A 24070-nucleotide genomic window follows, 5' to 3' on the forward strand; every position below is an offset into this window, starting at 1 on the left:
CAGGCCACAATCAACAGTCTGATCAAATCTATGCGAAAGAGATGTGTCACGCTGCATGAGGCAAATGGTGGTCACACCAGACAGTGACTGGTTTTCTGATCCACGCCCCAACTTTTTTTTAAAGGTGTCTGTGACCAATAGATGCATCTGTATTCCCAGTGATGTGAATCCATAGATCAGGGCCTAACGGATTTATTTCAATTGACTGATTTCCTTATATGAACTGTAACTCAGTATTATATTTTTGTTCAGTGTTGTTCTTTTGATGAATTGTATGACAACATGTTTTGCATGCCAACGTATATATTTTTGGTTATGGCCAATTTGAATGCCATTGTTACGCAATTGACTGGCTTGTTTCATCAATTACACTACACTGAGGTTGAGCATAACTGTAGAAAAGCTGTCCGTTTTTATGAGTTCTGTATACAAACATAATCATAATATCTTAGTGTGATGCATTCTGTGTACTCTGGTGGATACAACCTTCAGTAACAGCCCAAAAACGTATTACAATCCAGACAGAACCGATGAAATCTTACTCTGTGGAAAGTTAAAAAAACACCCTTTTATTTGAGGTAATATTCCCCCCTCTCTCTCCTGCATTTTTTTGGGAGTGTTATGGAAGACACAGATGTGAGAGAGCACTGGCCAATGGTGAGCAGAGGGGGGCTGGATTAGACTGCACTCTGGGTGTCCCTTCTTTTAAGACTCCTGTTCCCCCGTCTAATTTACAATCTTCATATGGCTGGGTTTAGGGACAGGAGCAGGTTTCCAACCACCATCATTCACACCTGAGAGCACTCAGACTCTGTAGCCTGCCATTTTGAAGAACAACACAATTTCCTCTTGACTTGATAATATAATACACGCAGAGAGAGAGAAGGAAAGCATCCAAGTGTGTGATTGTGGGACACCATGTGGGACGTTACAAAAGTGTCACTACTCCTGTCTTTCCTGGTGGCAGTGGCAGCGGCTCAAGGTATGTCAAGTTAATGTCCTCGTCAAAATGTGATGTTAGTTCAGATTCATTATTGATGTCCAATTAATTATATCACTCTGCCTTTTTACATATCCCACAAAAAGTCATTGAAATTGTTTGTGTACTCATCAGCAGAACTCATTTTCCAGGACATTTTAGAATAGGTTCTTCATAACACTGCCACTGTGTTTTGTATCACTGCCATTGTCTTGCATGCCATTTAACTGTAGCTGTGGTAAGCAATGTCATTACTCAAATGAGAACTTCATAATAGCCCATTCAGCCCTGAAGCCTGAACAGCTTCATCATTCTGACACATGCTGTCAATGATCCACTTCTTGTCTGTAGTAGCTCATTCTTATGGCATAAAAGTATACATTGAGTGGACAAAACATTAGGAACACCTGCTCTTTCCATGACAGACTGACCAGGTGAGTCCTGATGAAAGCTATTATTCCTTATTGATGTCACTTGTTAAATCTACTTGAATCAGTGTAGATGAAAGGCAGGAGACAGGTTAAAGGTGGATTTTTAAGCCTTGAGACAATTGAGAAAAGGATTGTGTATTTGTGCCATTCAGAAGATTTACAATACATATAACACATTGAAGGTCAGTCTAGCACTCTCTCTCTGTGCGTGTGTGTTTGCAGTGAAGGCACTACATGGATTAAGGTAGACCCACGCCACCATTCCACCCGTGCCTGCAGTCACCTGACTGAGAGAGAAATAAGGAGGACACGAGGGCACAAACTGAACTCACACAGTCTCAATTATCAGCCAGTAGATATGCAAATTAACTTCCCTCCCATCACCCTCCTCCCGTGGCTAATTAAAAAAGAAATACGCTTATATCTTTACGTGCTGCTGCTTTAAGCTTTACCCGCACCTAAGGTCTGACTGGCACCCAATTAAAAAGCTTATAGAAAGTGGTGCATAAACACTGAGTGTACAAAACATTAAGAACACCTGCTCTTTCCATGACAGACTGACCAAGGGAATTTAGGTGAAAGCAATGTCTCTTATTGATGTCACTTGTTAAATCCACCTCAATCAGTGTAGTTGAAGGGGAGGAGACAGGTTAAAGAAGGATTTTTAAGCCTCGAGACAATTGAGACATGGATTGTGTATGTGTGCCATTCAGAGGGTGAATGGGCAAGACAAAATATTTAAGTGCCTTTGAACGGGGTATGGTAGTAAGTGCCAGGTACACCAGTTTGAGTGTGTCAAGAACTGCAACCCTGCTGGGTTTTTCACACTCAACAGTTTCCCGTGTGTATCAAGAATGGTCCACCACCTGAAGGACATCCAGCCAACTTGACAAAACTGTGGGAAGCATTGGAGTCAACATGGACCAGCATCCCTGTGGAACACTTTTGACACCTTGTATGAGGGCAAAAGGAGGTGAAACTCAAAATCAGGAAGGTGTTCTTAATGTTTTGTAAACTCTGTATATAAGGAAAATAGCGACAGATCTAGCCCTTCCATTTGAACATTTAAAAAAAATGTTATTAGTTACGATGACTATTTTGGAATTTTAATTTGTTACATTTTCATTTTGTTTTGAGTTTTGTGCACATGTACTTTAAGAAATAGTGTCTTGGCACCAAACGGTGTATGGCACTAAAATTAAAATAAACCAATCAAATCAATCATTAGAAATACTTGCACACAGCTCTGTCTTCCTGAACCTAGACTTTGCAAGGTGAGAAAGTAGCCTATCCCAGTGGATGTCAGTGTTGGACCAGTAGTCATTCTTTAGTTGTGAATGGTGGGATCATACTGTAGCACCACAGGGGGGCTGTCTGTCTCTGCAGGGATATCCCACCACTGGAAGTGTTAATCATGTTGTGTCAAGTCATCAGCACTCTCATTTTACTAACATGCTGTCATGTTAATGAGAAGCAGATGGATGTTAGGGGTAACACATGTTTCTCTGGGGGGGCGATTATATAATATCTTTGTAGGGATCAGGGCCCCTCAATTTGAGGGGTGTGTGAAAGTGACAGTAAACTAGTTATTATACAGTAAGTGTGTTGGGATTCTTTAAGAATTCAGTGCAAGTACTGGATAGTTTTGCCTGTTCAGGAAAATTATCTCACTGACTAGGTGTTTGATAGAATGGATAGTGATGTATTCACTCGCCAACACATTGTGGCAGACATGGGTAGTATTTGTCCCCATCTCACCTCGATACATTACCCGCCGGCTGGAGCACTCACCAAGTCAGCACTCACCAATAAAACAAGTAAACACAAATCCTCTATCCCACTTTCTCACCTAACTGACAGGTGAAATGACTCTCTCTGGTTTCCCCTCTCCCTGTCTCACTCTTTCCTTTTACTTTTCCTTTCCCCTCCTGCTCCTTCTCCATCATTATCTCCATCCTGCTCAGAGTTCAGAGATTTATGATGTGTTTTCCCTATTTGAAGAGACAGCTTCTGCTCCTGGATGCAATACCGAAATGGACTATACCGAAATGGAACACTGTGACTATCAATCAAGCTAAACTAAGTCCCAGGTCTTAGTGGAGTGTTTTAAAGAGCCAGATGCCACACATGCTGCCCGTAATGAACTGTAATCTCCCATAACCATACCAGTCTCGGGATAGAGGTGGAGGTGGGCCAACTGGGACCATGAAGAAGCAGTCTCAGAGCTCCAAAGTCAATGTTGTCCCTGTGCTAATTGGCTTCATTCAGAGGGACTAGCTCATTCTCCAGATGCTGGCCACAGACTGACTGGAGAGCAGTGGTCCAGCTAAACCACAATCACCACATCAAGATGTGTAGCCCATTGACCTAAATGAGAATGGGAGGGAGAAGAAAGGGATCAAAGTCCCTTGTATTCCCAGCAATCATCACGTGAAGGCCCAAATGGCTCACTACCGTTTGAAGATGCGATGCCTGCGTTTGAGGATGAAAGTGCACAAACATTACTTTGAGGCATAGGACTAGGCTAATGCTCAAGAAGCAGTTGTTTCTAGAGCTCGTGTATACCCATTGCAGAAACTCAGGTGAGCACTTGCAGTGGACTTAATGTGGAAATACCATTGAGGCCAATTGTTTTTTTTATAGCCTGAATGAGGAAATGCAGTGCGGTAGAAAAAAATCACATTAAGAACACAAAGTCTCTGTGTTCTTCTTTAAAATCCCGCCAAATCTTGTGGTGGATTTGCATCATTAGTTCATGCATGTCAGGGGCAAAACTGTATAATGAGGCACATATGCCTTTGACCAAGAATCAGTCAGTGGCTCCCCAACCAGCCCTGAAGCCAAGATTGATGGAGGGAGAAAGCAGAGAGAGAGAGACCATCTGATTCTTCTACCACAGCACACCTCAGCCAGATAATAGGCCAACTAAACAAAACAACTTCCACATGTCTGCAAGGCCATGGCATAAAAACTCACATGCATAAGTACACACACGCACACTTTCTGGGCAATCATTTAATGTCCATTGGTTTGACACAAACCCTTGTCTAAATAAAATGCTTCTGATTTTGAACAAATATCTCCTTATTGCTTAAATCTTAATAAGGCCAGGTTACGGATGTTTCCAGTGCTCTAACACTTCACTGCACACACCTTTTATTACAATTAAGTGTGGGGCTGTGGCATGGAAAAGTTGCATCAACACTATGTGGAGAGACGCTCAACATTCAGCCCAGTGCTCAGCCCCGCTGTCACGGCCGTTGAAAGAAGAGGACCAAGTTGCAGCGTTGTGAGCGTACATATTCCTTTTATTATTATGACGCCGACAAAAACAATAAACAATCCAAAAACCAACCGTGAAGCTAAACGCTATAGTGCCAACAAACAAAGACAACTTCCCACAAAGAAAGGAGGGAAGAAGGGCTACCTAAGTATGGTTCCCAATCAGAGACAACGATAGACAGCTGTCCCTGATTGAGAACCATACCCGCCAAAACATAGAAATACAAAATCAGAGAAAAACTAAACATAGAATGCCCACCCCAAACCACACCCTGACCAAACCAAATAGAGACATTAAAAGGCTCTCTATGGTCAGGGCGTGACACCCGTGAGCCACCACTCCATCCAAGCTGTTACATAACACAGAAAAGTGTTTTTACATTTTCTTCTTGTAAGGCTCTGGAATATTTTAAACAATATCCAGACCTGCTGAAAGGCCTGTGTCTCAGCCCAGACAGATTTGGGTTGGCAATCTGTCTAATCTGACTACTGAAGTCCTTTCTCTGGGTAACTTCAAAACTTATTTTTTCATTTTCTGTAACTTTTTATTAGTATCTGGCTGCTGCCAAGTGTGCATGCAGCTCTGTCTCGGAAAACACCCGGCTGAGAAGGCAACAGGAGAGGAGAATGGCATTTAGAAGGGCCTGCAGTATTAATAGATGTTTGAGTCCTTGTGTACCCTGTAACTTAAGCCCAGCACCACTTTATAGTGGCAAGATCCCCAGAATAAGTATCAGAGTCCAGTAGACACAACAATGCCAGCCACACCAGGCATTGGCACCAGAATGGCCAAAGCAGTGTAAGGGCAGAAGCAGGCAGAGGGGATCTTGAGACAATACTGGATCTGACGTAGAAATTCTAACACCCAGTTGAGAGTTTGTCTCCATCACTAATATAACATTGCATGGTATTCAGCTTTATTATGAGAAGCTAGCCTGTATGGCTATATTAATAGAAGCTAGCCTGTGTCTATATTAAGAGAAGCTAACTTGTGTGTCTATATTGAGAGAAGCTAGCCTGTGTGTCTATATTAAGAGAAGCTAGCCTGTGTGTCTATTTTGAGAGAAGCTAACCTGTGTGTCTATATTGAGAGAAGCTAGCCTGTGTGTCTATATTTTGATAGAAGCTAGCCTGTGTGTCCATCTTAAGAGAAGCTAGCCTGTGTGTCTATATTGAGAGAAGCTAGCCTGTGTGTCTATATTTTGAGAGAAGCTAGCCTGTGTGTCTATATTAAGAGAAGTTAGCGTGTGTGTCTATTTTGAGAGAAGCTAACCTGTGTGTCTATATTGATAGAAGCTAGCCTGTGTATCTATATTAAGAGAAGCTAACCTTTGTGTCTATATTGAGAGAAGCTAGCCTGTGTGTCTATTTTCAGAGAAGCTAACCTGTGTGTCTATATTGAGAGAAGCTAGCCTGTGTGTCTATATTAAGAGAAGCTAGCCTGTGTGTCTATATTAAGAGAAGCTAACCTGTGTGTCTATATTTTGAGAGAAGCTAGCCTGTGTGTCTATATTAAGAGAAGCTAGCCTGTGTGTCTATTTTGAGAGAAGCTAGCCTGTGTGTCTATATTAAGAGAAGCTAGCCTGTGTGTCTATTTTGAGAGAAGCTAACCCGTGTATCTATATTAAGAGAAGCTAGCCTGTGTGTCTATATTAAGAGAAGCTAGCCTGTGTGTCTATATTAAGAGAAGCTAACCTGTGTGTCTATATTAAGAGAAGCTAACCTGTGTGTCTATATTGAGAGAAGCTAGCCTGTGTGTCTATTTTGAGAGAAGCTAACCTGTGTGTCTATATTGAGAGAAGCTAGCCTGTGTGTCTATATTAAGAGAAGCTAGCATGTGTCTATATTAAGAGAAGCTAGCCTGTGTGTCTATATTGAGAGAAGCTAGCCTGTGTGTCTATATTAAGAGAAGCTAACCTGTGTGTCTATATTGAGAGAAGCTAGCCTGTGTGTCTATATTAAGAGAAGCTAGCCTGTGTGTCTATATTAAGAGAAGCTAGCCTGTGTGTCTATTTTGAGAGCAGCTAACCTGTGTGTCTATATTGAGAGAAGCTAGCCTGTGTGTCTATATTAAGAGAAGCTAGCCTGTGTGTCTATATTGAGAGAAGCTAACCTGTGTGTCTATTTTGAGAGAAGCTAGCCTGTGTGTCTATTTTGATAGAGGCTAGCCTGTGTGTCTATATTAAGAGAAGCTAGCCTGTGTGTCTATATTGAGAGAAGCTAGCCTGTGTGTCTATATTGAGAGAAGCTAGCCTGTGAGTTTATATTAAGGGGGAGAAAGAGGGTCTGCTAATAGGCACAGAAACATACTTGGAACCATTGCTAATGTATTGGTTCCATTACATGGGACTATACTTTGACCTCTTTCGGTATCTTGTTGGTGGTGGCGATGTAGTAGAGAGGCCTCTATTAGGGAAGGTTAAACAGGAGTAAGGACCTCAAACAAAGGAGGAAATCCAGTTAAGTTTAAGTGTGTTTCCCCTGACATAACAGTGTGTTTCAACATGTTTTGGGTGAGGTAACGCCACTGACGTACCATTAGCATGAAACAGCACATATAAAATCACTGGCTTTTAAATTCACTTATAAAGTGTTAACAAGCCACTCAAAGGAACGTTAAATAGTCAAAGTCAACTACTGGAGCCGAGGCCACTCAGGCCAGTGGACAACTGCCATAGCTGAAGTTGCAAGGCTGACGTGTTTATATTATATTAAATATGGATTCTGACATAAAACTCTTTAATGCCATTATGCACCTCATTAAATTACTCTTGTAATCTTTTAATGGTTTAGGCTTCAATATCAAACATCTTGAAGTGATAAGTGTAAGCAATGTGCCCATGTTGGAGTATCCAAGGCTGGTAATAGTGCAGTTCTCTGTCCAGTAGATTGTTAATATGACAACGTCACTTGGAAGTGTGTCCAAGCCAGCATGGGCACACCAGCAGTGCAGAGGTTATGCGGAGAGACATTTGTTTCTATTTAGCCAGTGATTCCATCATGTCAATCAAATATTAAAACCCCTGTCTATAATCTACAGTATCAAGCCAGATATGAAAAGCCCACCTTGCATTGAAAGATAGCCCCTTGCTTTACACACAGCTGCAGTATGTAGGCCTGCAAAGCTGAGGGCAGCGGTCAGTCTGGTTTAAGCAGACTGCAAAGCCTGACCTGGAACTTACGTAATACCACTTGTAAGAGAAGCCATTCACTGGGTTGAAGACCATACTAGGAAAAAATGCTCCAAAGCCATAAAATTGGAAGAGAATAGTGTTGGCTTAACAAAAAAAGACCCACAGTCAGCAATAAATAGCTGGGACTGAAACTTGCCTCTGCTTTGGGTCTTTGTGACTGTGTCCATAAACTCAGCGGTGGACCTCCTAAAGTGGTAAGCGCTCTCACAGACATCCAGCTAGTCAGTCAGGCAGGCCGTGAGACAGTCCGTGGTGGGAATGGCTTTCTCAGGCCATGATGGATTCAGGCAGGCGGTTGGGAACCGAAAGAAAGGACACACGTCTCCGCTGTCAGCCCTTTGATGCCTGACGCTGACGCATATGTGGGACGTGAGTGTGTGTAATATCAAAGGGCACAACTGGCTACGTTGCTGCATGGGCCATTCCAGCATAATGACAAGATCAGATGAGGATAGAGAGGAATGTCAGAGAAGGGAAGAGAAGGCAGATGTAGAGATGACTGATGGATCAAGGCCAAACCGTATCTGAGACGGGGATGAGGTGGAAAAGAGGGGAAAGTGAGGCATATTGGCAGCATATGCTAGACAAGTCACGACTAACGGATGGCTTACGTGAGCTGATTCCTCTCAGTTGTGTGTGTCTCAATGGGTCTCCTCAGCATCCGGGCTTTATTATTATTATGTATTTATTTATTTTATTTTTTATTTTATTTTTATTTTACCCCCTTTTTTCTCTCCAATTTTGTGATATCCAATTGTTAGTAGCTACTGTCTTGTCTCATCGCTACAACTCCCGTACGGGCTCGGGAGAGACGAAGGTTGAAAGTCATGCGTCCTCCGATACATAACCCAACCAAGCCGCACTGCTTCTTAACACAGCGCTTATCCATCCCAGAAGCCAGCCGCACCAATGTGTCGGAGGAAACACTGTGCACCTGGTAACCATGGTTAGCGTGCACTGCGCCCGGCCCACCACAGGAGTCGCTGGTGCGCGATGAGACAAGGATATCCCTACCGGCCAATCCCTCCCCGACCCGGACGACGCTAGGCCAACTGTGCGTCGCCCCACGGACCTCCCGGTCGCGGCAGGTTACGGCAGAGCCTGGGCGCGAACCCAGAGTCTCTGGTGGTACAGCGCCCTTAACCACTTGCTTCCTGGCTTTATTGATGGAGATGTGTTCATTTAAGGGGGGACGTTTGGGCTGTGGAGGGACCCAACAGCCAGGACTTGTTTCAAAGAGGGCAGCCCTCAGAGAGGGCTCCACTCTCTGCCCTCAGAGAGTGGAGGAATGTAACCTCTGGTACGTGGCTCATTGAGAAACCATGAGGAATCATCTCTGCTTGTCCTTCCCACTTTCCCTCTCTCCATCACTCTCCCTCTCTTTCTCCCTCCAGTCCATCTCCCTTTATAGAGGCTCCATCTCATTCATTGGCTTCTGATTAGAGAGAGCAAGAGAGAGAGAGAGAGAGAGAGAGAGAGAGAGAGATTTTCCATATGGCCCCAGGTCCTTAATGAGACTGGACAGTGTTTTGTTGAGAAAAAACTGAACGTGCTTGGACTGTGGTCTAGTCTTCTGACTAGTGTGTGACTGTGTGTGTGTGTGATATCAGGTGTTCTCACACACATCTGGATGGAGCTCTTCCAGACTGATTGCTGGCACCTAGCTAGCTTGCGGGGGCGGTAAAAGAGAACCAGGCTTGTCTTTGTATTCTTGTGGCACCCAGACAAGGCCGGGGGATCTGGAAACACAGACACCCCAGCGTCAGTGCACCAAGATCGGGTGTCCCGCCCCAAAACTTCTCCCTGGCCTTCAACCACAGCCCGCAGAGTGAGACGTAGACATTCCTTTCACATTCACAGACACTGTCAATTTGATGAGAACATGCCAAGGACCAACTCCTCAGACAAGTAGGTCCGCAGACTCGAAAACCGGCTTTCATAAATCTGGTTCTCCCCGTTGTAAAACTTGGTGGATCCATTGAGCAGAGCCCTGAGGTCACTGTTACAGTGTTACAGTGTGGTAGTGGTGCAGTGATGCAGGTAAGGTTGGGCCCTGCTGGTCATGGTGGTAGGTTGTATTCATGGTGTGGTTCTCCCCATCCAGGGCCCTTCAGGAACAGCTCTCTGCTCAGGAAGTGGAGTCAGACAGACAGGAGCAGGAAGCTGGCCTACAACTTGCTGACTGAGCCACAGCAGACCACAGGTGAGTGAGCTCACTCCTAATACCACCTGGTTGACCTATACAACCTGAGGAGGGAAAACTCACTCAACAATGTGTCTTCTGCCTCAGACAGAGGGGTTTCCTTCCTTTGATGTACTGAAACTCCCAGGCTTTACACACCCATGGCAAGTGCAGAAAATCAATTTTTTACAGTTTTATTACATACTAGTAACATTTATACATACAACCCATCATATTTAGGGGTCAAGTCCATTTCCAGTCCAAGGCCAATGTTGAGACTCTATGAGCCCCACCCCCCCTTCTCCAATTCATCAACTATACCCTGTTTCTAATGTGTAATCAATGTTCAGTTCCCACTCAGCTCTCACATTCCGTTATGCTTACATTCAGTCTCGCTCCTTTGAATGAGCAGTCTGGTGGAATGAGACAATGGTGTTAACCTGCCAGGATCATATCAGAGCAAACAATAGCATGGAGTCTACTTTATATTCACATGAGTGCAGTTTAATTTAAGCAACTATTCATTAAATCCAGTCCAAATTCATATGTAAGCCAACATACACATTATCCAGATACGGGAAATTAAAACTAAATACCTAATGTCACCACAGGGTTGAAAACCACTGGCTTTTAAATGAACAGAGAGACTAGAGAGAGGGGTCACTATGTCTGTTGAGAATGCCTACCGACGATAGCACACAGCACGGTGAGCACACATCTTGACAATGTCCACCAATAGATCACTTCACTGTTCTCTCGATGCCTCCCAAGGGGCTCGTTCCAATGATGAAATCTATTATTCAGAGATCCATGGTATGTTGCTAATGCAATGCAACGAGGCTGTTTCTTCACATCTTTGGAAAACCTAAGAGTTGAACATGTGGCAGACAAAAGCTAGACAACATGACACTTTCCCTCCTCATCTGCCTTCTGAGTTGGCTTGGAAAGAGTTTGGTCAACGCAGGCTCCCCTGGGTGTCTCTACTCAGCAGACAATGACAGTAGCAGACTATTCTCTTAAACTGTGCAACCTTCGGCCTTGCGAGTGGCGCAGTGGTCTAAGGCTGGCAACTAGAGATTCTGGGTTCAAGTCCAGGCTCTGTCGCAGCCAGCCGCGATCGGAAGAACCATGGAGTGGTGCACTATTGGCCCAGCGTCTTCTGGGTTAGGGGAGGGTTTGGCCGGCAGGGATGTCCTTGTCCCTTCTCGCACTAACGAATCCTGTGGCGGTCCAAGCGTAGTGCATGCTTTACACAGTCGCAAGGTGTACAATGTTTCCTCCGACACATTGGTGTGGCTGGCTTCTGAGTTAAGTGGGCATTGTATTAAGAAGCAGTGCGGCTTGGTTGGCTTGTGTTACAGAGGACGCACGGCTCTCGATCTTCGCCTCTCCGAGTCTGTACGGGAGTTGCAGCGATGAGACAAGACTGTAACTACTAATTGTATACCATGAAATTAGGGAGAAAAAGGAGTAAATAAAAACAAACTGTGCAACCTTACCCCCAGTTGTGATCCGTATCTCCTTGTCTATGTCTCCCTTCACCCAATCTGCATGTATGGCAGGCGTGACTGAATGGACGTCCTGGTTCAACATCGACCATCCAGGGGGGAATGGAGACTACGAGCGGTTAGAGGCCATCCAGTTCTACTACAGGGAGAGGGTGTGTGCCCGGCCGGTGGCCATGGAGGCCCGCACCACGGACTGGTTGGCAGCAGCAGAGACCGGGGAGGTGACTCACTCCAGCCTGGAGAAGGGTTTCTGGTGCATCAACAAGGAGCAGCCCTATGGACGCATCTGCTCCAACTACTACGTCCGCTTCCAGTGCCCACCAGGTACCCACAGACCACCATGCCCCATTCACATGGGTTATAGATGTGCTATAATAGCTTTGTGTTAAGGATTCTGAACCCATACTGTGCTTAGGGGATAATGGAATTTTGTGAGGGGATTAGCCAACTATCCATGTCACCCCTAGTTACTGTGCTGTATTCTGAGTCGAAACAGAACCTCAGTGGAGGAAAAGCCACTTAAGCCATGCATCTGCTGCACTGCATTGGCCACTAATGGTCTGTTTTTTTCTTTTTTCACCCTTTTTTCTTTTTTTGGGGGGTGTATCAGCTTAATATTGCGGAAAGATTGTTGATTCCATCAATGTAATTGTCTGCATCATTTCCAATCCCCCATATATTTTTTGGGTAAATCTATATATATATATCCATATACATACATATACATACCCATACATATGCATAAATAAACATATATATGTACATATATACAGTTGGAGTCGGAAGTTTACATACACTTAGATTAAAACTAGTTTACATACACTTAGGTTTGAGTCATTAAAACTAGTTTACATACACTTAGGTTTGAGTCATTAAAACTAGTTTACATACACTTAGGTTTGAGTCATTAAAACCCTTTTTTCAATCACTCCACAAATTTCTTGTTAACAGACTATAGTTTTGGCAAGTTGATTAGGATATCCACTTTGTGCATGACACAAGTAATTTATCCAACAATTGTTTACAGACAGATTATTTCACAAAAAATTCACTGTATCACAAATCCAGTGGGTCAGAAGTTTACATACACTACGTTGACTGTGCCTTTAAACAGCTTGGAAAATTCCAGAAATTATGTCATGGCTTTAGAAGCTTCTGTTAGGCTAATTGACATAATTTGAGTCAATTGGAGGTGTACCTGTGGATTTATTTCAAGGCTTACCTTCAAACTCAGTCCCATGCTTGACATCATGGGAAAATCAAAAGAAATCAGCCAAGACCACAGAAGAAAAATTGTAGACCTTCACAACTCTGGATCACCCTTGGGAGTAATTTCCAAACGCCTGAAGGTACCACTTTCATCTGCACAAATAATAGATACACAAGCATAAACACCATGGGACCACGCAGCTGTCATACCACTCAGGAAGGAGACACGTTCTGTCTCCTAGAGATGAACGTACTTTGGTGTGAAAAGTGCAAATCAATCCCAGAACAACAGCAAAGGATCTTGCGATGGAGGAAACAGGTACAAAAGTATATATATCCACAGTAAAACAAGTCCTATATCGACATAACCTGAAAGGCCGCTCAGCAAGGAAGAAGCCACTGCTCCAAAACCACCATTAAAAAGCCAGACTACGGTTTGTAACTGCAAATGGGGACTTTTTAGAGAAATGTCCTATGGTCTGATGAAACAAAAATAGAACTGTTTGGCCATAATGACCATCGTTATGTTTGGAGGAAAAAGGGGGAGGCTTGCAAGCCGAAGAACACCATCCCAATAGTGAAGCACGTGGGTGGTAGCATAATGTTGTGGGGGTGCTTTGCTGCAGGAGGGACTGGTGCACTTCACAAAATAGATGGCATCATAAGTAGGGAAATGATGTGGAAGCAACATCTCAAGACATCAGTTAAAGCTTGGTCGCAAATGGTTCTTCCAAATGGATAATGACCCCCAGCATACTTCCAAAGTTGTGGCAAAATGGCTTAAGGACAACAGAGTCAAGGTATTAGAGTGGCCATCACAAAGCCCTGACCTCAAGCCAATAGAACATTTGTAGGCAGAACTTAAAAAGCATGTGCGAGCAAGGAGGCCTACAAACATGACTCAGTTACACCAGCTCTGTCAGGAGGAATGGGTAAAAATTCACCCAACTTATTGTGGGAAGCTTGTGGAAGGCTACCTGAAACGTTTGACCCAGGTTCAACAATTTAAAGGCAATGCTACCAAATACTAATTGAGTGTATGTAAACTTCTGACCCACTGGGAATGTGATGAAAGAAATAGAAGCTGCAATAAATAATTCTCTCTACTATTATTCTGACATTTCACATTCTTAAAATAAAGTGGGGATCCTAACTGACCTAAAACAGGGAATCTTTACTAGGATTAAATGATAGGGATTGTGAAAAACTGAGTTTAAATGTATTTGGCTACGGTGTATGTAAACTTGCGACTTCAACTGTACATACATATACATATAGATATACATACTTTCTTTTAGAATATACCTTTATTATTTCCTGCAAACCCTACCAACTTTCCCCCAATTGGAGTAAACTAATAAATAATAACACTTAGGTTTCTACCTTCAGTTTATACATATTATATACATTTTACAGACACAATCTATTTTACAATAGTTATATTTTCTTTGTTTTTATGTCCTTCCTCTATTTCTGATGTCCATCCAGTTTGATTTCTATTTGTAACTGTGCTATTTCCCAACATTTCTGAACCTATATACATTTTACAGACCCCGTATGTTTTACATTGGTTATCTTGTTATTAGTCCCACCCTTCAGCTCCATTCAACCCCTCCCATCTATCCCTTAACACCATCCATTTTGGATTTCTATTTTCCATATATTTTCCAACTGTGCTGTGATGTTTCACAAAAGTACTGAACCTTTCTATTCTCATAGCTTCTACAGATAGAGAATTAAAGATAAAACAATAATTATATTATTGTTTGATTGACCATGGCTTTTCAAATCACCCAGTATTGCTATCTGCAGTGTTAGTTTTAGGCAAATGTTGCAATTATTTAGCCACTCCTGGACCTGTGACCATAAACGAGCTACATGTGGACAGTACCAAAATAAATGATCTAATGACTCTGCTGGGAAGATTGTATCCCCCATAGACTGTATATAACATTCTATTGGTTGCAAGAATTTTGTACAGTAATTTAAATTGATAAATTCAAAGTTTTGAATCCGAAGTTGCTTTGCGTGTCAATTCATAAACCATGTGCCATGGAATGGGTACATCGAAAAATACATTTTGTTTTATCAATTAGTATATTTGAGTTTAACCACAGTATTTGTTGTATTATTTGTTCTGTCTTTTCAGGTGGATTATTCTGAAATTGCAACCAACTTACTAAGGCTTTAAAAGAAAAATATGATATTTTGGAGATTATTTCCTTTTCAAACACCTGAAAGTGAGCAGTTGTAATCTGAATAAAGGGAAAAAGGCCATTCTTGAACATGGGGTCAGACATTCCTACCAATTTACTAGAGAACCAGTTTGGATTTAAGTATAACTTTTCTATGACGGATGCCTTTAGTGAGAGGACTAATGCTTTAATATTTAATCATTTCTGCCCTCTGAATTCATATTCGTTATATAAATAGGCCCTTTAAATTTAGTCTGGCTTGCCATTCCAAATTAAATTGAATATTTTTTGTTCATATAATTTAAAAAGCAGGTCACTGGGCATAGGCAAGACCATAAGCAAATAGTTAAACTGTGATATGGCTAAAGAGTTCATCAGGGTGATTTTTCCACAAATAGACAGGTATTTTCCTTTCCATGGTAGCAAGATCTTATCTATTTTTGCTAATTGTCTATAAAAATGTATCTTTTGGGATTTGTATACCGAGTCTGTCCACATCCCCCCCCCCCCCCACTAATGATCTGTTTGTCTTTTTTCAACTGTGAAAGTCCTGGACTTATTTTTTCAAACTACAAACTACGTTACTTACATAAAGATGCCGTATCTTAATTTAAGACAGTTTGCTACAGCTAGAAAATAATCCTGCAGCAACAAGAAAGGTGAATTATGATGTGGATTATAATTAATGAACATTTTTTGTTAGGGCAATTCATATCAAGTGACATTTTAAAGTGGAAATTACAAACTTTAGAAGCCTTTTTAAAACTTGGGTACACTACAAGTTTGCATTTCCAAAAGAGTGATCAAATTAAGATCCTACATCCGTAATTCTCAGTCCAGGACTGGAATTTTAGGTCTATGACCATTCTACCAATTCTATTTCTATGTGGATTCCATACTCACCCTTGTCACAATGTCTTGTCTTGTGTGTCCAGTTCAGGCCTACTGGATGGACTGGTCTGCCTGGGGCCCCTGCTCTGCTACAGCCTGTAATGACGTGGGCATTCAGGTCCGTCAGAGGAAGTGTATGAGCATCCAGCCCATGCCCTTGCTACTGGTTCCGCCATGCCAGGGGCCCCAGACAGAGAGGATGGAGTGTGCCACCCTGCCATGTGAAGGTATCCTCACAACACAACCTACACATAGACCTACAGTGTACATACCATGCCAATATTTAACATCAAGCCAATCATAATAATTATAATTTTACGTAATTCATTCACCACCAAGAGACTGATCAGCTGATCAGGGTCATTATTGACATGAAGACAATCACAACAGATCTGAGATGGAGCTGCAGTATGCGGCTGTTAATAAATACAGTGACTACGGCCACAGTAGAGCCAATGCTGAACCACATAGAAAAAAGGGTCCATAGGAGAACCATTTTTGGTTCCAAGTAGAACCCTTGTGGGTTCAATGTAGAACCCTCTGTGCAAAGGGTTCTACATGGAACCAAAAGGATTCTACCTGGAACCAAAAATAGTTATTCAAAGGGTTCTCCTATGGGGACAGCTGAATAACCCTATTAGGTTCTAGATATCACCTTTTTCCTAAGAATGTACATTAAACCATCTTCTCCACATGCCCCAGTTTTGCTAACTTCTCCCTAACATGGGCTTCTAACAATTATCTGTCACCATCGTCAACACACATTCGATGTTCATAAAGCTACAGGGGCTTTGATCAGGAGGAGGCTGTCACTGTGCACTTCCCTCTCTAACGGTCATCAGCAGCACTGTCTCTCAGAAAGAGGAGGAAACGACCTGATATGTAACAATTCTGTTACGGCACACTTTCATCAGGTGACCAGTAGCCTGGCAAAAGTCCTGTGATAATATTTTGTTACAATGCATCTTTCCTTTCACCTTTCCTTGAAGCTACAGTTACATTATATGGATCATTCATGTTTATGTCCCATGTCTCTGTGGTTTGACTAGCCAAGTGGACTCAGTGGGGTACGTGGGGAGCATGCTCAGTGACCTGCGGCAAGGGTCGCAGGATCAGAAGGAGGAGCTGTGTGAGAACCTCTATAACAGTGCAGTGTGTTGGACGAGCAGCTGAAATCCAGAAATGTGGGAAATATCCATGCCCGAGTAAGTCATAAATCTAAAGAAACATACACAATATGGCTGTAAAATCTGAATAATCATTCTAATCATGTGTAAAAGTATGCTGAATGTATTGTGTGTGGGTGTTATTGTGTATGTCTGTGTGTGTGTATCTGCAGCCAAATGTAAGCGTGAGTGTCCCGATGGCCGTCCCAGTGAGGACTGTAGCCGCTGTGTGTGTGTGGGCCACATGCTCCAAGGAGAGGTACTAAGTATGACCGGTGTCCCCGTGATGGGGGCCAGGATAGCGCTGGCCAGCCGACCCAAGATAATCCGTACCCGCACTGACGACAAAGGCCTCTTCAGGCTCCCAGGGGTCTGCTCCAGTTCCCCCAGCCAGCTCTACATCAGGAAGGAGAAGTTTGCCCCGGCCACTGCATCCACCTCCAGCAACAGCAGTGGGTCATCCTGGGTACGGGCAGTCCTAAAGTACGCAGGTGAGTTATACTAAGTTAGTAATATCAACAAATAGACCAATGATGAAGTATGTTCTCTATGTACTTAGTACTGCTTTGAGCCAGTCAGTCTGTCATTATAACCATCCATCTACTGTAGCCAGACTAGGGTAAGGACATTTAAAACTACAATACGGACCACTGGAGGAAAGTCTGAAGTAGTTGAGTCCTTTACATGCACATATACAGTGGAAAAAAGTATTTAGTCAGCCACCAATTGTGCAAGTTCTCCCACTTAAAAAGATGAGAGAGGCCTGTAATTTTCATCATAGGTACACTTCAACTATGACAGACAAAATGAGAAGGAAAAGAAATCCAGAAAATCACATTGTAGGATTTTTAATTAATTAATTTGCAAATTATGGTGGAAAATAAGTATTTGCTCAATAACAAAAGTTTATCTCAATACTTTGTTATATACCCTATGTTGGCAATGACAGAGGTCAACCGCTTTCTGTAAGTCTTCACAAGGGTTTCACACACTGTTGCTGGTATTTTGGCCCATTCCTCCATGCAGATCTCCTCTAGAGCAGTGATGTTTTGGGGCTGTTGCTGGGCAACACGGACTTTCAACTCCCTCCAAAGATTTTCTATGGGGTTGAGATCTGGAGACTGGCTAGGCCACTCCAGGACCTTGAAATGCTTCTTACGAAGCCACTCCTTCGTTGCCCGGGTGTTGTGTTTGGGATCATTGTCATGCTGAAAGACCCAGCCACGTTTCATCTTCAATGCCCTTGCTGATGGAAGGAGGTTTTCACTCAAAATCTCACGATACATGGCCCCATTCATTCTTTCCTGGTCCCTTTGCAGAACAACAGCCCCAAAGCATGATGTTTCCACCCCCATGCTTCACAGTAGGTATGGTGTTCTTTGGATGCAACTCAGCATTCTTTGTCCTCCAAACACGACGAGTTGAGTTTTTACCAAAAAGTTATATTTTGGTTTCATCTGACCATATGACATTCTCCCAATCTTCTTCTGGATCATCCAAATGCTTTCTAGCAAACTTCAGACGGGCCTGGACATGTACTGTCTTAAGCAGGGGGACACGTCTGGCACTGCAGGATTTGAGTCCCTGGCGGCATAGTGTGTTACTGATGGTAGGCTTTGTTACTTTGGTCCCAGCTCTCTGCAGGTCATTCACTGGGTCCCCCCCATGTGGTTCTGCGATTTTTGCTCACCGTTCTTGTGATCATTTTGACCCCACGGGGTGAGATCTTGCGTGGAGCCCCAGATCGAGGGAGATTATCAGTGGTCTTGTATGTCTTCCATTTCCTAATGATTGCTCCCACAGTTGATTTCTTCAAACCAAGCTGCTTACCTATTGCAGATTCAGTCTTCCCAGCCTGGTGCAGGTCTACAATTTTGTTTCTGGTGTCCTTTGGCAGCTCTTTGGTCTTGGCCATAGTGGAGTTTGGAGTGTGACTGTTTGAGGTTGTGGACAGGTGTCTTTTATACTGATAACAAGTTAAAACAGGTGCCATTAATACAGGTAACGAGGGAAGGACAGAGGAGCCTCTTAAAGAGGAAGTTACAGGTCTGTGAGAGCCAGAAATCTTGCTTGTTTGTAGGTGACCAAATACTTATTTTCCACCATAATTTGCAAATAAATTCATAAAAAATTCCTACAATGTGTTTTTCTGGAAAGTTTTTTCTCATTTTGTCTGTCATAGTTGAAGTGTACCTATGATGAAAATTACAGGCCTCTCTCATCTTTTTAAGTGGGAGAACATGCACAATTGGTGGCAGACTAAATACTTTTTTGCCCCACAGTACATGGAAACTAAATAAAAAATAAATGCAGTCATAGGGGCAGTATTTCACCATAATCCCACACCAATCATTGTTCATAAGTACGGAGACCAAGAAGAGTTTAAACTGTAGGCCTGATTATGTTTGATTTAGATCAGGATACCTTTGTGGTACCGTTCACAACAGTCCCAGAGCCAGGTTTTTAAGGATTTCTTTCCTACTGATTTGCAGAGAAGCCATACATTGTAAAGCACCCAGAGGACAAAGTGCGCTATGAGGGACAGCGTGTGATGTTATGCTGCAAGGCAGCAGGGGAGCCCATGCCAGACAAATACTACTGGTATGATCATGCATTTCTTTGTTCATTTGCCAGAAAAAAATCTTACAAATGTTTTTGGGAAGCATGACTAGATAACACATTATATTAAACAACTTACAAAAATTACATTTTCAGTATAGGTTTTTAATGGTATGTTCTTCTCTCCAGGTATCACAATAGGACCCTATTGGACCGGAACGTGTTCAAATATGAAGAGGATCTGGTGCTGAGAGACCTGAAGCCTGAGCAGACAGGACATTACTACTGTAAAGCCAGCAGCCAGACAGGAAGCATCAAGTCCTCACAGGCATTCCTCAGCGTTATCGGTACGTATAGACCCTATCCATCAAATCCTGTACTGTACCTGTAGGAATGGACAGTATGAAAAGACATTGCAGCAAACCGAATGTCAGTGAGGAAAAAACCCTGCAGAAAATCTACTGTATCTGTAACATTGAAAAAATACACCCAAGTAAAATAAGATTGTAAAATATCAAGGCCTCCAGAATATGGCAGTAAGGTTTTATTATGTTTACATTGGTATAAAGCAGCCTTTTCTAAACAGAGATTATTTACATGATTTATAATAGACTGTAAAAACCAAAATCCCACTTCTCCAGAGCTCCCCTTATTGAAGTGAAATCCAAGATTGTCAATAAATCCTGTTAGTCAAACAAGTATGAGTTTCCGCATCCGTGCAGGGTAGATACACATTGTGCGTATTCCCCAGTTGCTTGTTAGCCACGATATAGATTGACAAAAAGGGGCCGCGGGGGAGTGTGCTAAAGCATTCAGCTACGGGCTTCTACAGGAGGATATGTTCTGGCTCTGAGTCACTGCAGCCTGAGAGATTTGCCCCTGTGAATAGAACAACAACACCAAGGCTCTGAGTGAAGAATGATTAACCTGCTTTATGCTACCAGCCCATTGTGGTTCCCATCACTAGGGAACATTAGGCTACACTCCAGTTATTTAATAAAACATTCCATCCATATTTAAAGACAGGACTACCGTTTTCCTTTTGTTTCTTTTAGTTATTTAATTATTTGTTTTTTTAATGCAGAGGGGCCAGGAAATGACACATTGGGTAACACAGTTGAAGTCGGAAGTTTACATACACCGTAGCCAAATATATTTAAACTCAGTTTCACAATTCCTGACATTTAATCCTAGTAAAAAAATCTCTGTCTTAGGTCAGTTAGGATCACCATTTTATTTTAAGAATGTGACATGTCGGAATAATAGTAGGGAGAATGATTTATTTCAGCTTTAATTTCTTTCATCACATTCCCAGTGGGTCAGAAGTTTACATACACTCAATTAGTATTTCGTAGCATTGCCTTTAAATTGTTGAACCTGGGTCAAACTTTTTGGGTAGCCTTCCACAAGCTTTCCACAATAAGTTGGGTGAATTTTGGCCCATTCTTCCTCACAGAGCTGGTGTAACTGAGTCAGGTTTGTAGGCCTCCTTGCTTGCTTTTTCAGTTCTGCCCACACATTTCTATACGATTGAGGTCAAAGCTTTGTGATGGCCACTCCAATACCTTGACTTAGTTGTCCTTAAGCCATTTTGCCACAACTTTGGAAGTATGCTTGGGGTCATTGTCCATTTGGAAGGCCAATTTGCAATCAAGCTTTAACTTCCTGACTGATGTCTTGAGATGTTGCTTCAATATATCCACATAATTTTCCTACCTCATTACACCATCTATTTTGTGAAGTGCACCAGTCCCTCCTGCAGCAAAGATTCCTCACAACATGATGATGCCACCTTCATGCTTCCCCTTTTTCCTCCAAACATAACGATGGTCATTATGGCCAAACAGTTCTATTTTTGTTTCATCAGACCAGAGGACAATTCCCCAAAAAGTACGATCCCAATGTGCAGTTGCAAACCGTAGACTGGCTTTTTAATGGCGGTTTTGGAGCAGTGGCTTCCTTCCTTCCTTGCTGACCGGACTTTCAGGTTATATCGATATCGATACAGGACTTGTTTTACTGTGGATATATATAGTGGGTATATATACTGTATCTGTTTCCTCCAGCATCTTCACAATGTCCTTTTGCTGTTGTTCTGGGATTGATTTGTACTTTCGCACCAAAGTACGTTCATCTCTGGGAGACAGAACGCGTCTCCTTCCTAAGTGGTATGATGGCTGCGTGGTCCCATGGTGTTTATACTTGTGTATCTATTGTTTGTACAGATGCACATGGTACCTTCAGGCATTTGGAAATTGCTCCCAAGGATGAACCAGATTTGTGGAGGTCTACACATTTTTTTATTAGGTCTTGGCTGATTTCATTTGATTTTCCTATGATGTCAAGCAAAGAGGCACTGAGTTTGAAGGTAGGCCTTGAAATAAATCCACAGGTACACCTCCAATTGACTCAAAGTATGTCAATTAGCCGAACAGAAGCTTCTAAAGCCATGTCATTATTTTCTGGAATTTTCCAAGCTGTTTAAAGGCACAGTCAACTCAGTGTATGTACACTTCTGACCCACTGGTATTGTGATACGTTGAATACATTGTGATACATTGTGATACAAAGGGACATCACTGCTCTAGTTTAATTTGGGTACGTTTTTCATCCAAACATCAAAATACTGCCCTCTACACTCAACAGGTTAAACATACAAGTGTCTTATATCTGTTGAAAGCTTAAATTCTTGTTAATCTAACTGCACTGTCCGATTTACAGTAACCATTACAACGAAAGCATGCCTTGCGATTGTTTGAGGACGCCGCCAAACATCAAAATATTTTTCCACCAGCACAGGTTTCATAAATTTACAAATAGTGATTAAATATTCACTTACTTTTTGAAAATCTTCCTCTGATTTGTCATACAAAGGATCCCAGCTATAACATGTAGTGTCATTTTGTTGGATAAAATCCTTCTTTATATCCCAAAAAAGTCAGTTTAGTTGGCGCCATCGATTTGAGAAATCCACTCGTTCAACATGCAGAGAAAGGAATCCAAAAACTTTGTTAAAACAAGTCAAAATATGTTTCTATTGACTCACATACCCTAACATGTCATCAAACTACAATATTTAATACGGAAAGAAGTATGTTCAATAGGAAACCAATATTAGCAGGTGCATCTTATCTTCCTTGCGCGCCCAAACACGAATTTCCAATAGTTTGTCCCAGTACTAAAACTAATTATTCTCACTAATTTTTTGGGGGGGGGATTTTCTCCAACCATATCTATTGTGTTAAATTCTCCTACATTATTTTGACATTTCTACAAACTTCAAAGTGTTTTCTTTCCAATGGTACCAAGTATTTGCACATCCTGGCTTCAGGGCCTGAGCAACAGGCAGTTTACTTTGGGCACGTCAGTCAGGGGGATATTGAGAAAAAAGGACCCTAGCCTGAAGAAATTCAGGCTGTTCCATCTGTCTGCAACAATCTTTTTCTTTAGAGGATAGGGAGTCTAACAGGAACACTGGAGCGTACACTCAGCCATGATATCATGAACATGATTCCTTTTGCCAACATTTGGCCAACATTTGGGGAACAATAATCATTTTTTTCCCATTCCCATCTGAATGCTTTGTGAACAAATGTCCTCTCCAAGTTCACATCTAATTACCCTATTATGAATGCTTTGTAGTGCAACTTGGCTAATCATGGATGTCTCTGAGCCATGTGGAAAGAAATTAGGTGTGTGCGAGTGTGTGTGTGTGTGTGTGTGTGTGTGTGTGTGTGTGTGTGTGTGTGTGTGTGTGTGTGTGTGTGTGTGTGTGTGTGTGTGTGTGTGAACACATGTAAGAAAATAGTACTCTTTTTCCACCAATAATTACAAGCAAATGCATACTAATACTAATTACACACATTTAAACTAATGCTACTATTGACAATGAAATTCTAGGTAATAAACATACATTTGGTTGGTTAATAGGAAGTGTGACAGAGTGCGCCATTCGCATCTGTAATTTTTCATTTGAATGAGTATACAAAACATGAAGAACACATGCTCTTTCCATGACATAGACTGACCAGGTAAATCCAGGTGATCCCTTATTGATGTCACTTGTTACATCCACTCCAATCAGTGTAATTGAAGGGGAGGAGACCAGTTAAAGAAGGATTTCTACACCTTGAGACAATTGAGACATGGATTGTGTATGTGTGCCATTCAGAGGGTGAATGGTCAAGACAAAAAATGTAAGTGCCTTTGAACGGGGTATGTTAGTAGATGCCAGATGTGTATCAAGAATGGTCCACCACACAAAGCACATCCAGCCATCTTGACACAACTGTGGGAAGCATTGGAGTCAACATGGGCCAGCATCCCTGTGGAAAGCCTTCGCCACCTTGTGGAGTCCATGCCCTGACAAATTGAGGCTGTTCTGAGGGCAAAGGAGCGGTAGTAGTGGTGGTGGTGGTAGTGGTGATGGTGGTGGTGGTGGTAGGGGGGACAAACACAGTCTGCTTAAACTAAT

At 42.3% G+C, this 24070-nt stretch overlaps 1 protein-coding gene across 1 annotated transcript in view; it reads left to right on the forward strand.

The window, feature by feature from the left end:
• Window positions 1-758: 758 nt before the first annotated feature.
• Window positions 759-24070, forward strand: part of LOC109888551 (cartilage intermediate layer protein 1) — a 31052-nt gene continuing 7740 nt past the window's right edge. Inside the window, exons 1-8 of the mRNA XM_020479715.2 lie at window positions 759-982; window positions 9991-10089; window positions 11631-11900; window positions 15916-16098; window positions 16921-17076; window positions 17211-17528; window positions 19530-19638; window positions 19786-19943. Coding sequence (XP_020335304.1) covers window positions 919-982; window positions 9991-10089; window positions 11631-11900; window positions 15916-16098; window positions 16921-17076; window positions 17211-17528; window positions 19530-19638; window positions 19786-19943 — 1357 coding nt within the window. The 5' untranslated portion in view covers window positions 759-918. The remainder of the gene's footprint in view (window positions 983-9990; window positions 10090-11630; window positions 11901-15915; window positions 16099-16920; window positions 17077-17210; window positions 17529-19529; window positions 19639-19785; window positions 19944-24070) is intronic.

The sequence above is a fragment of the Oncorhynchus kisutch genome, linkage group LG4, assembly GCF_002021735.2.
Source record: "Oncorhynchus kisutch isolate 150728-3 linkage group LG4, Okis_V2, whole genome shotgun sequence".
NCBI lineage: Eukaryota > Metazoa > Chordata > Actinopteri > Salmoniformes > Salmonidae > Oncorhynchus > Oncorhynchus kisutch.